Source organism: Pristiophorus japonicus, chromosome 1, assembly GCF_044704955.1.
Source record: "Pristiophorus japonicus isolate sPriJap1 chromosome 1, sPriJap1.hap1, whole genome shotgun sequence".
NCBI lineage: Eukaryota > Metazoa > Chordata > Chondrichthyes > Pristiophoridae > Pristiophorus > Pristiophorus japonicus.
In genome coordinates, this window is record NC_091977.1 from 127,000,131 (window position 1) to 127,012,954 (window position 12,824).

The 12,824-nt window shown below is 53.5% G+C and overlaps 1 protein-coding gene across 1 annotated transcript in view; it reads left to right on the top strand.

Moving 5' to 3' along the window:
- Positions 1-6,847: 6,847 nt before the first annotated feature.
- The window catches only part of aldh7a1 (aldehyde dehydrogenase 7 family, member A1), a 66,999-nt gene continuing 61,022 nt past the window's right edge, over positions 6,848-12,824 (top strand). The window contains exon 1 of the mRNA XM_070883018.1: positions 6,848-7,132. Coding sequence (XP_070739119.1) covers positions 6,944-7,132 — 189 coding nt within the window. The 5' untranslated portion in view covers positions 6,848-6,943. The remainder of the gene's footprint in view (positions 7,133-12,824) is intronic.

A 12,824-nucleotide genomic window follows, 5' to 3' on the forward strand; every position in this document is an offset into this window, starting at 1 on the left:
ATGCCACCTGGAAGGGGGCTCGACGTAAAGGTATCTCTGCAGGGTCTGAAGACGGAAAGTCGCGAGCTGGGCGCTGACGCACACCAACGACTGACCGCCCTCCTCAAGCGGGAGACTCAAGACCGCAGCAGAGACCCAGTGCTTCCTGTTGTTCCAGAAGAAGTCCACCAGCATCTTCTGTATCTTGGTGACAAACGCAGGGGGAGGGGTCAAAGTGACCAGTCGGTACCACAACATGGCGGCCACCAGCTGGTTTATGACTAGCGCTCGACCCCTGTAGGACAGCACTTGGAGCAGTCCTGTCCAGTGCCCTAGGTGAGCGGCGACCTTGGCCTCCAGCTCTTGCCAGTTCGCCGGCCAGGCTTCCTTGTCGGGGCTAAGGTAGACTCCCAGATGGAGGAGATGGGTTGTGCTCCAGGCAAAAGGCCTGAGCTCCTCCGGCAGGGAGTCCACCCGCCACTGACCCACCAGGAGTCCGGAACATTTCTCCCAGTTGATCCTGGCAGAGGATGCGGCCGAGTAAATCTCCTGGCACTCACGCATCCTCCGGTCAGTGGGATCCTCTACCGCGAGGAGCACATCATCGGCGTAAGCCGAGAGGACGACCTCCACGCCCGGCCCTTGCAGAGCAAGTCCCGTCAACCTCGTCCGCAGGAGGCGCAGGAAAGGTTCCACGCAGATGGCATATAACTGGCCGGACATGCGGCATCCCTGGCGCACCCCTCTCCCAAAGCGAAGGGGCGCCGTCAAGGACCCGTTAACCTTTATCAGACACTCCGCGGTGGCGTACAAAAGTCGGATCCGGGCGACGAAATGCGTCCCGAACCCAAAAGCGCGCAGAGCTCCGAACAGATAGTCATGATCCACCCAGTCGAACGCCTTCTCTTGGTCGAGAGATAGGAAGGCGACCGACAGACCAGCCTCCTGGGAATGATGGATGAGGTCCCGGACCAGATGGATGTTATCGTGGATTGTCCGGCCCGGGACCGTGTAGAACTGGTCGGGGTGGATCATGTGGTCCAGCACGGCGCCAAGGCGAGCAGACATCGCCCTGGCGAAGATTTTGTAGTCCGTGCTGAGGAGGGAGACCGGGCGCCAGTTCTTAAGGAGGCAGAGATCGCCCTTCTTAGGCAGCAGGACGATGACTGCCCTGCGCCAAGAGAGGGGCATCTCCCCGGTCGCAAGACTTTCCCCCAGGACCCTCGCGTAGTTGCCTCCCAGAACGCCCTATGGAACTCCACGGTCAGCCTGTCCAGCCCCGGGGCTTTTCCCCTCGAGAGCCGGTCGAGGGCACCGGTCAGCTCCGCCAGGCTTAGCGGAGTTTCCAGATTTTCGGCGCCCTCCGGGCCGACCTTCGGCAGGTCCTCCCACAAAACTCTACGCGCTTCCTCGCTGGACGGCTCCGGAGAGAACAGAGCCCCGTAATATTCACGGGCCCTGTTGTTGACGCCCTCCGGATCCGAGACGAGAGAACCGTCGTCGGCCAGCAGCGTCAAGAGCTGCTTACGGACACTCTGTCTTTTTTCCAGCGAGTAGAAGAAGGGGGAGCCGCGGTCCAGATCCCGCAGGAACCGGATCCGCGACCTCACGAACGCGCCTCGGGACCCGACGAGCTGCAGGTCCTTCAGCGTGGTCTTCTTCGCTTCGTACACCATCCGCAGGGCCGGGTCCTGGACGACTTGACCGAGACGGGACTCCAGGTCGAGCACCTCTTTTTCTAGGCGCCCGACCCTGGCCGCCCACCTCTTGGTCGACCCCCTCGCGTATTCTTGACAGAAGACGCGGACGTGAGCCTTGCCCACGTCCCACCATAGCCTCAAGGAGGGGAAGCCCCCCTGCTTCCTTCTCCAGTCGGCCCAGAAACGACGGAACAAGTCCTGGAACCACACGTCCTCCAGCTGCTGGTTGTTAAAATGCCAGTACGCGGACCCCGTCTTCGCGCGGAGCGAAGCGAGCTCCGCCCACACCAGGTGGTGGTCCGAACACGGCACCGGTCGCATGGAGGCCGCCGGGACGCAGGAAACGTACGCCCGAGACACGTAAAGGCGGTCGACTCTGGACCATCCTACTCCAGGCCTCACCCAAGTAAAGGCGCTGGAGTCGGGATGGAGATTTCGCCAGACGTCCACCAAGTGGAAGGACCCGACCAGGTCCCTCAACTTCTCCATCGCCGTCATGCTCTGCGGGGCACCGGAGCGGTCCCTCGCCTCGAGGGTGCAGTTAAAATCCCCCCCGAGGACAATGCAGTCGCCGACGTCGACGGAGCCAAGAAGAGCGGACACCTCTTCGAAGAAGCGCGTTTGCTGCGGTCCGGGCTGAGGGGCGTACACGTTCACGAGATGGAGCGGCACGTCCCCCAGGCAAACCGTGACGTGCAGCAAGTGGCCTGGCACGGGCTCCTCGACCCCCAAGATCTCCGGCTGAAAATGCGGGGCCAACAAGATGGCCACCCCACAAGAAGTGGTAGTGAGGTGGCTCATGCGGACCTCTCCTTGCCATTCCAGGAGCCACGTGGCTTCGTCTCCCGGAACGGTGTGGGTTTCTTGCAGGAAGCACACCGCATATTTCCCCTCCCGCAGGAGCGAAAAGTTGTTAAATCTACGGTGTGCCTCTCTGCTGCCGTTGATGTTGAGGCTGGCTATGGTTATCTTCATGACAAAAGCATAGTGCAACCTCTACCTAACCTATTGTGGTGGGGGAAGTGGAGTCGTTTGTTGCCCTCCACTCCTTCAGCAGCCCAGCGAGGAACTTTTTGAGCCGGCGCAGCTCAAGGCCTTGCGCCTTTGATAAGGGCCCGCCCGCGGCCATGGTTTTAGCGGCGACGCGGACGGAAGCGATGAGCAGCCCCGGCTCGGACCATCTTTCCCGGGCCAGATGGGTTCGGTTGCGGCGACCCTGGCTCTGGACCAAAAAGTCCCGGAGTTCCTCTACGGGAATGAGGGGGGACTCAGCGGCGGGCACGAGGAGATCCACCGCCTCACTGGTGATGGACTCGAGATCTTCACCTGCGTCCTCCACCGAGTCCCCGTCCCGCTCCGGGAGGTCGCCGCTAGCAGCCGGCCCGTCGACCGCACGAATTATGGCAAACGGCCCGGCCACTCCATCCGGCCCTGGCTCTGCCCCGATCCCACCCCCAGGATCGTCAACAGAGGAGTCTCCACTGGGCTCTTTTAAAAGTGGTGCTGGGTCAGGAAGTGACAGCGGAAGGGGTTCCTCCTCCGCCCCAGGAACCGGGGAACACGGAGAGACCTGGCCAAAGTAATGTTCCAGGTCCTCCAAGTACCCCAGCTCCAAAGTCGGGGGCGAGGGTTGTTGTTCTTCCCCCTCCCCGCCGCCACCCCCCGGCCCAGCATGTACAGAATCGTTAAAATTATTCATAATTTCCGTTTCTTCCGGGCCGAGCGACACCCAGGGGAAGTTGGTTAATAGCTGGGCGGGCTCAGGTTCGGCCTTTTCAGCCCCGCCCGCCTCAGTCCCCGGGACGCTCGACCCGGCAGCAATGCATTCCTCCGCTGGCCCCACGCCCCCCACGACAGGCAGATCTTCCACGCCATCCCCGGGAGGCAGAGGCCGGGCAGCCTCGACTGTCTCACCCTCCCCGGGGACAGATTCCTCCTGCCTACGGCGCAGTTTGGGGGCGCTGGTGGGGGACGCAGGACACGCGGCGGGTACCGACTCCTCCGCGGGGGGATGTTGTTCCCCCTCCGCCTCATTGGAGCGGCGCCTCCTTTTGTTCCTGGGGGGGGCGCGGAGGCAGGGAGACCTCCATGTCTGCCGAGGCCTCCCGCTCCACTCCCCCCTTTTTCTTTTCTTGCCCGCGCCCGAGCCCCTCTGTAATATTGGTCAAGGGCTCGGGCATGGGCTCAGGGCACCCTGCGCTCGCCGATGTCAGGGTTGGGCTGAGTGCGGTGTTCAAGCTGTCTGGCGCACTGAGGGGACCCGCCTCGAGATGTTTCGCCTTCCTCCGCGCCTTCCTTCCGATCGGACGATCTCCCTCCCCCCCGCCAGAGGCCGTGAAAACAAAGGCCTCCGACGATGCCCGCGCACCCATGGCTCCCGGCACGCCGACGCTACTAGGGGGAGGGGTGGCGGCGGCGCCAGCCTTGGCCGCCTTCGGTGGTTTGGCGGCCTTGGAGGCAGGGCAGTTCTTGCGAACGTGCCCCACCTCCCTACAGGCATGGCACCGCACGCCGTCCGACGTCCAGAAGACGCGGTAGGCAGTCCCCTCGTGCACCACATTAAAATTGCCCTCTGTTGTCTCCTCCCGCGCCAGCCGGACAAAGAGCTGGCGGCGGAAGGAGAACACGTGGCGCAGGCTGTTCTCCCTGAGGCCGAGCGGTATGGGGTTGATCCCCGACCTTACCTCCCCCAGTTGGTGTAGGTGAGGGAGGAGGAGCTCAGTGGGAACAAAGGGCGGGACGTTTGAAATGATGACCCTCTGCGCGGTGGCCTCGAGAGGGTCCACCGGCAGGAACGTCCCGCCCACCGTGAGCCCCTTTTCGAGGGCCAGGGACACCGCCCGCTCCGACCCCAGGAAGAATACAGCCTTCCCAGATATCTTAGAGGCTGCGACAAAGGCCGAGGTGCCGACTACCCCAGCCATCGCCCGCACGCACTCCTCAATGCTCATTGTGGGGTGAGTGTAGCTCTTGACCCCGTGTTTTTTAGTTATCAGTCTGAACGGTGGCAGGGCAGCAGGAGGTGCCGTGGATGTGGACGCCGCCTGCGCATATGTCCTAGCTGGCCCTGCCACCGGCGTGGATGGGGTCACCATCACAGGGTCCCTTTAAGGGCTACACCCACCCCAAAGTCACAGGCCTTAATGGTCTTTAATTGGCCTCGTTGGTTTTTTGAGCAGAGGGAGCTCTTAATGGGGCTCACCTCTCCCCGAGTTAACGAATGGGGAGGGGCCTTGCTCCCTCTGCTCAGTTGTCTTAATTGTTTTTAAAATTAGGAGGAAAGGGCTCTCAGAGAGAGAGGGAAGAGACAGAGAGAGAGAGAAAGTGGGTGGGAAACTGCGAGGGCAGGTCTCCCCTCACAGCAATGGGTGGGTGTTTCTTGGGGTGCACTCCCCAGATGGCAAAAAACACAGTCTTTGTAGAATGGTCTTCGAGTGGGGGGAGAAGATGTCTTCACCTGGGGTAGCTGGAGCCACCCAGGCACACACTCCCAATGATGTTTAATAGGGTGATTAGTGCTACTTCAGCCAGGTAGCTCCAGCTATCCCAGGCTAGGCAATGGGGGAGGGGTGCTTCAGTGGTGTGTGGGGCCTAGCTGTAAGCAAGACCCCCACACACACACACACCCCCCCGCGATGTTCCGGCCCTCGAATTGTCTTCTTTCCTCCCCCCACTGATACAACAAAGTCTTTCGGGGAATGCACCAAAACACACCCATCTGTCGAAGATTGTAGAAATGGCTCTCCCTCCTTCCACACTGGATGGTGTTTTCTCAGGATGTTCTTTTCCCCCTCTCTCCAACTCTCTGTAGTAGTAATAAATGATACATTTTCTGCTCTCCTCCTCTCCCTCTGGACGTTGAATGTGCAGTAAGCCAGCCCTCTCCTCCTCTTTCTGGGCTGGTCTCAGGGCTCACTCCAGGCCTTCCATACAGGAGCTTCAGCAGGGAGTTCCTTCTCTCTCAGCAGCACAGCTCCAACTGAATAGGCCACGCCTCCAAAGCTCCACCATTGGTCCACAGATCCCTGAAAGTAGCAGGCCAGGTAGATGAAGTGGTTAAGAAGACATACGGAATGCTTATTTTTATTGGCTGAGGCATAGAATGTAAGAGCAGAGAGGTTATGCTTAAATTGTATAATACTTTGGTTAGGCCGCAGCTGGAGTATTGTGTGCAGTTCTGGTCGCTGTATTATAGGAAGGACGTGATTACATTAGAGAGGGTGCAGAGGAGATGCCCGGAATGGAGAATCAGTTATAAGGACAGATTGGATCGGCTGGGTTTATTCTCATTGGAACAGAGGAGGGTGAGAGGAGACCTCATTGAGGTGTACAAAATATTGAAGGGCCTGGACATAGTGGATAGTAAGGGTGTATTTCCATTGGTGGAGGGGTCTATTACGAAGGGGCATAGTTTTAAGGTGGTTGGTGGAAGGTTTGGAAGGGATTTGAGCTGGGGGGCTTCTTTACGCAGAGGGTTGTGGGGATCTGGAGCTCGCTGCCTGGAAGAGTGGTGGATGCAGAAACCCTCAACACTTTTAAGAGATGGTTGGATGGGCACTTAAAGTGCAATAACCTGCAGGGTTACGGACCCAGAGTTGGTAATTGGGATTAGACTGGATGACCTTTTGTTGGACAGAGCAGATATAATGGTAAGTACTGCAGGGAATAGAATACAGCCAGAATGATCTCCTGGACTAGTTTCGATCGCCTGGATGGGTCGCAGAGGAATTTTCCCAGAGTTTTTCTCCCTAAATTGGCCTGGGTTTTTATCTGGTTTTTGCCTCTCCCAGGAGATCACATGGCTCCGGGAGTTGTGGTGGAGTGTAGAATGTTTTAGTATAAGGGGTGTCGCAGTTGCGTGAGGCGGACTGGTTGGGCTGGGTGCTCTTTGCGTCACTGTTCATAGGTTTATATGTAACCTTTAGGGATGCTGCATGGCACTTTGTCGGCCGGCGCGGACACGATGGGCCGAAATGGCCTCCTTCTGCACTGTAAACTTCTATGTTTCTATATACATTTCTCCAGTACTGAGAGCCCAGGGCTGAGCAGCGGCTCTATTTTCAGGGCAGAGCAGTCGCTCTCTTCCAATAGAAGTTTTGTCATCCAAGTTCTGTGTGTTTTGCACCACTTCCTGTTCCTTGCATCATGTCTTTCCCTGCGTGTGGGCCGCACCCCGCTCCTACCAATCACATTAGCAGGCGCAGGCTTTCGGCTCCACGGATTGTGCTGGACTCTTTTTTTGATTTGCATTTCTCTGCCGTATTATGCTGCAAGTAACGTTCTCCCTCGCGAGGCCTTTGCTGAGGGGAAGGAAGGCTTTGTGCACCTGGAGGCCATCTGCAGCCATGTCCACCCTCCTCATTCAACAGCCCCGTTACGGCTGGCTTAAAGAGCTGGGGCTGAAGGAAGATAACAGCGGCGTTTTCAACGGGAGCTGGGGTGGGAGAGGAGAGGTAAGGCGAGATCAGTCTGCGGCAGAAGGCACAGAGCGGCAGCTGTGGCTATTATTAGAGTCTAATTCTCGGCCAGCCTGTTGCTGACCAACGCGAGCGGCATTCTGACAATCCTTGTACCTCTGTTACGAATGAGACTTTTGGGAATAACACTCCTTGATATTGTAATGCTATGATTAATCTTTTAACCTCTCCCGCCTCCAAAAGCAGGTTCCGCGGTATAAATATGTGGCGTCCCAGGTTCGGTTCAGTGAATTATATGCGTTTGATGTAACTTGTAACTAAAAAAGACAATTAAACTGGAGTTAGTGAATGGTATGTGTGTGTGTGATATTGGCGTTATTAAATTTGAATAAGCTCAAGCATCAGTTTGCGCGAATTATGTGGAGTTTTAGTCATTGGGTACTGGCTACAGGAATTCCAACAGCAAGGGAGTTATTTGGCCCGTCATGCCTGTTAAGGTTGCCAACTCTGGTCGAATGTAATCCTGGAGGTCTCACCCTGTGACCTCCAACCCTCTTATCCAGTCAAGCATTTCCCCCATCTCTAATATGTTTAACTAATAAATGAAAGGGTTCAAAGAAACTGGAAAAAAAATAATACCGTATGATTTTTCTCCTGATGTGCTTTCTGCAGTGTCACGGAAGTTAATCTTTTAATTCCTGGAGACTCTTAAAACAATCCTGGAGGTTTGGCAATTCTAATGTGTGTGCTCGTGCTACCTAATGTAGAGCCTTTTCATGTAACATTTTATATTCCCTTCAACATATTTATCCAATTCCATTTTAAATGATTGCCTTTTTCCCAATACCAGTTTGTATCAGTTTTCTTTGAGTCAGAAAGTTGCTGGTTCAAGCCCCATGCCAGGATTTGTTCATCTAGCATGACACTAGTACTGAGAGTACTGCATTGTGGGAGGTGTCTTTTAGATCAGATGTTAAGCAGATTTAAAAACAGCAGTCCTACTTTACAGGTAGATAAGAGAAGGCATTTCTCCAAGGCCAACATTTCTTCTCCTAAATATCATAAAGTAGATTATCTGGTTCAAAAACAAAAAAAATCCCAGTAGTTTACTCTATCTGCAGAGAACCGCCAAGTTGAGGCTTTCAGGCTAATCCTGCTGAACTACTATCCGTATCATTGGTTGTTTGTGGGACTTTGATGTGTGCAAGTCAGCTGTCTCACACAAAGAAGACGACGACTTGCATTTATATAGTGCCTTTCGTGGCCACCGTACGTCTCAAAGCACTTTACAGCCAATGAAGTACTTTTGGAGTGTAGTCACTTGTAATATGGGAAACATGGCGGCCAACTTGTGCACAGCAAGCTCCCACAAACAGCAATGTGATAATGACCAGATAATCTGTTTTTTTGTGATATTGATTGAGGGATAAATATTCACCAGGACACCAGGGATAACTCCGCTGCTCTTCAAAATAGTGCCATGGGATCTTTTATGTCAACCTGAGGGGGCAGACGGGGCCTTGGTTTAACATATCCGAAAGACGGCACCTCTGACAGTGCAGCATTCCCTCAATACTGCACTGGAGTGTCTGCCTGGATTTATGTGCTCAAGTTCCTGGAGTGGAACTTGAACTCATAACCTTCTGACTTGGAGACAGGTGTGCTACCCACTGAACCACAGCTGACAAAGTCCCACTTGTTCATATCCACTGTTAATGCTGATCTATATTGGCTCCTGATCTGTATTGCTTATGCCTCCTGAAGCACCAAGGGATAAAGCGCTAAATAATTATTATAAAAGATCAAGAAAACAGGATGCAAGTTAATGTGGATAAATGTGAAATTTGGGAGGGAAAAACTTAGGAATGAGATTATACATTCAATGGAAAGATACCTGAAGGGAGTGGATTAACTGGTATGATTACATAATTCCTTAAGTGTGTAAAGTCATTAAAAAGTCTACAGCATTTTGGTTTTTATAAATAGGAACACAGAGTCGATCAGTAAAGAAGTACCTGTAATACATTTATACAAAACACTGGTTGGGCCACAGTTAAAAGTACAATGTATAGTATTTAGTGCTGCATCATAAGAAAGCAGATTAAAGTAAGTGTGCTGTGTAGATTCACCAACATGATGTCAGGTTTGGAAAACTACAGTTGAGACTCGAATGCCTGGGATTATTGCCACTGAACAAAAGGCCAAGAGGAGATATTTTAATTGAGGTTTTTAAAATTATGAAAGGCTTTGATCGTGCTAATATGAAAAGGGACTGCTCTGGTTGGGGAGTTAGTCAGCACTGCCCCCCAGTCATCAAGATCCACGGTGCGGCCCTGGACACTGGACCACTTCCCATATCTCGGGAGCCTCCTATCAACTAGAGCAGGCATTGACGACGAGATCCAACACCGCCTCCAGTGCGCTAGTGCAGCCTTTGGCCGCTTGAGGAAAAGAGTGTTTGAAGACTAGGCCCTCAAAACTGCCACAAATCTCATGGTCTGCAGAGCTGTAGTAATACCCACCTTCCTGTATAGCTCAGAAATATGGACCATGTACAGTAGACACCTCAAGTCGCTGGAGAAATATCACCAATGATGTCTCCGCAAGATCCTACAAATCCCCGACCAGGCCAACATTCCCAGCATTGATGCACTGACCACACTTGATCAGTTCCGCTGGGTAGGCCACATAGTTCGCATGCCAGACACGAGACCCCCAAAGCAAGCGCTCTACTCTGAACTCCTTCACGGCAAAAGAGCTAAAGGTGGGCAGCAGAAACGTTACAAGGACACCCTCAAAGCCTCCCTGATAAAGTGCAACATCCCCACTGGCACCTGGGAATCCCTGGCCAAAGACCGTCCTAATTGGAGGAAGTGCATCTGGGACAGCGCTGAGCACCTCGAATCTCATTGCTGAGAGTATGCAAAAATCAAGCGCAGGCAGCGGAAAGAATGTGCGGCAAACCAGTCCCACCCACTGTTATGTATGGAGAAAGAGCCAGACTGAACACTGAGCTCAAAGTAAAGTGTGACCGTAGTCTGTTCTTGCAGGTCTCCAGAGTGCCTCTTCAACCTGTGAGGCCTCCTTAAATACCTGTGCTCCCAAGGGATTATAGGATCCCTTGGGACTCCAGGGGATGAGCCCTGTGGTGGCTGTACAGAGTAAATACAAGCTTACATATATAACACACACCCCTTCCCTCAACGATTATCTGTCCCATCTGTGACAGAGACTGTCGTTCTCGTATTGAACTGTACAGCCACCTAAGAACTCATGTTAAGAGTGGAAGCAAATCTTCCTAGATTCCAAGGGACTGCCTATGATGATTGTCAAGTGGTTTAATCAAGTTTAAAATCATCTCAGTGAGGAGAAAATTATTTCGGCAGTGTTTTTTGAGCATACAATGTTTCGGGTTCTGGTGACCGAGACCATTACATCTTTTAAGGGAACATTTGATAAATATTTGAAGCAGAGGAAGATACAGGGCTATAGGGAGAGCAGGGCAGTGGAATTAGTTTTGGATTGTGCGAACAAAGAGCTGGTGCAGATACGATGGACTGAATAAATTGCTCCACTGTTGGTAGTTGTGCCTTCAGTGTTTCGGCTCTGAGCTCTGGAATTCCCTCCTTACCTCTCTCCCTCCTTTTTTAAGACATTTCTTAAAACCTACCTTTTTGACCAAGCCTTTGGTCATCTGCCCCAATATATCCTTAGTGGTTCGATGTTAAATTTTGTTTGATAACACTTCTGTGAAAGTTCCTTGGGACGTTTCACTATGTTAAAGCCACTATAGAAAGGCAGATTGTTGTTGAATAATCTCTTTCTGCACCTCTAGTTTGCTCTCGTCCTCCATCTGTTAAAGATCGTACCACCGAGGGCATACTTTTCACTACTCTCTTTTCTAATATGTGTTGCTACATATCTGCCATCTCTCTGCGCTCTCCGTTAATCTGTGGCCTTCTTCAGTCTCCTGTATTCTTCAACTGTGCCTCCTAATTTCATATCAGTAAATGTACATATTATTCTTGTACAAATGTCCAAATTAATACTGTATGTAACTGAAAACAAAGATTCCAGCCTCTGATGCTTGTGACAAACCATTAGTCATATATCTCCAATCTGAAAAACATACATTTATCCCGACTCTCTGGCCGGAATTACGGCAACAGAGGCGAGTTCGATGTGGGCGGCATTGATGCAGCGTGGGAAACCTGTTCCGAAGAGCAGTCTGCACACTCCCTTGAATCTTCTATGGTTGGGCTTGTTAAGTCTGCCCTTCGGGTTTCCCGGCCAATTAACTGGAGGCCAGTCTGATGATGTCGTCTGATGATGTAATTAGCCGGTTTCCTTAAAGGGACCGTTCCCTACTTTTTTTTTGACAGTTCTTCTTTCAGTCTTTTGCAGCATTGAGCTACTGCAAACATTGCACAAAGGTGCACGGCTGCACCCAGGCTCTCCTATGACAGCAGGCAGAGCAGCTCTCTTCCATTCCAATGGACGGAAGAGACCTCCCCAGGACACCAATGCAGCCTGGTTGCACATTGCATTAGAGGGCAAAAGCAGGGATGTCGTCTGGAAGAGCTGGCTGAAGTGCTGCAACCTTTCAATGATCTCAATAGATCACGAAATGGTACTGCAAAGCCACACTCAACCTCATCCTGCTATGCCACTCATCATATCCCCATCACTCTGCCTTCCCTACTTTACCCCAGCACATCCTTACTCACACCAACTTACCTTGCACCTCCATCTATTCTCTCTCTCTCTCTCTCTCTCTCCCTTTTTTTCTCTCTCTCCCTTTTTTTCTCTCTCTCCCTTTTTTTCTCTCTCTCCCTTTTTTTCTCTCTCTCTCCCTTTTTTTCTCTCTCTCTCTCTCCCTTTTTTCTCTCTCTCTCTCTCTCCCTTTTTTCCCCCCTCTCCCTTTTTTCCCCCCTCCCTTTTTTCCCCCCTCTCCCTTTTTTCCCCCCTCTCCCTTTTTCCCCCCTCTCCCTTTTTTCCCCCCTCTCCCTTTTTCCCCCCTCTCCCTTTTTTCCCCCCTCTCCCTTTTTTCCCCCCTCTCCCTTTTTTCCCCCCTCTCCCTTTTCCCCCCTCTCCCTTTTCCCCCCTCTCCCTTTCCCCCCCTCTCCCTTTCCCCCCCTCTCCCTTTCCCCCCCTCTCCCTTTCCCCCCCTCTCCTTTCCCCCTCTCCCTTTTCCCCCCCTCTCCCTTTCCCCCCCTCTCCCTTTTCCCCCCTCTCCCTTTTCCCCCCCTCTCCCTTTCCCCCCCCTCTCCCTTTTCCCCCCTCTCCCTTTTCCCCCCCTCTCCCTTTTCCCCCCTCTCCCTTTTCCCCCCTCTCCCTTTTCCCCCCTCTCCCTTTTCCCCCCCTCTCCCTTTTCCCCCCCTCTCCCTTTTCCCCCCCTCTCCCTTTTCCCCCCTCTCCCTTTTCCCCCCTCTCCCTTTTCCCCCCTCTCCCTTTTCCCCCCTCTCCCTTTTCCCCCCCTCTCCCTTTTCCCCCCCTCTCCCTTTTCCCCCCCTCTCCCTTTTCCCCCCCTCTCCCTTTTCCCCCCCTCTCCCTTTTCCCCCCCTCTCCCTTTTCCCCCCCTCTCCCTTTTCCCCCCCTCTCCCTTTTCCCCCCCTCTCCCTTTTCCCCCCCTCTCCCTTTTCCCCCCTCTCCCTTTTCCCCCCCTCTCCCTTTTCCCCCCCTCTCCCTTTCCCCCCCTCTCCCTTTTCCCCCCCTCTCCCTTTCCCCC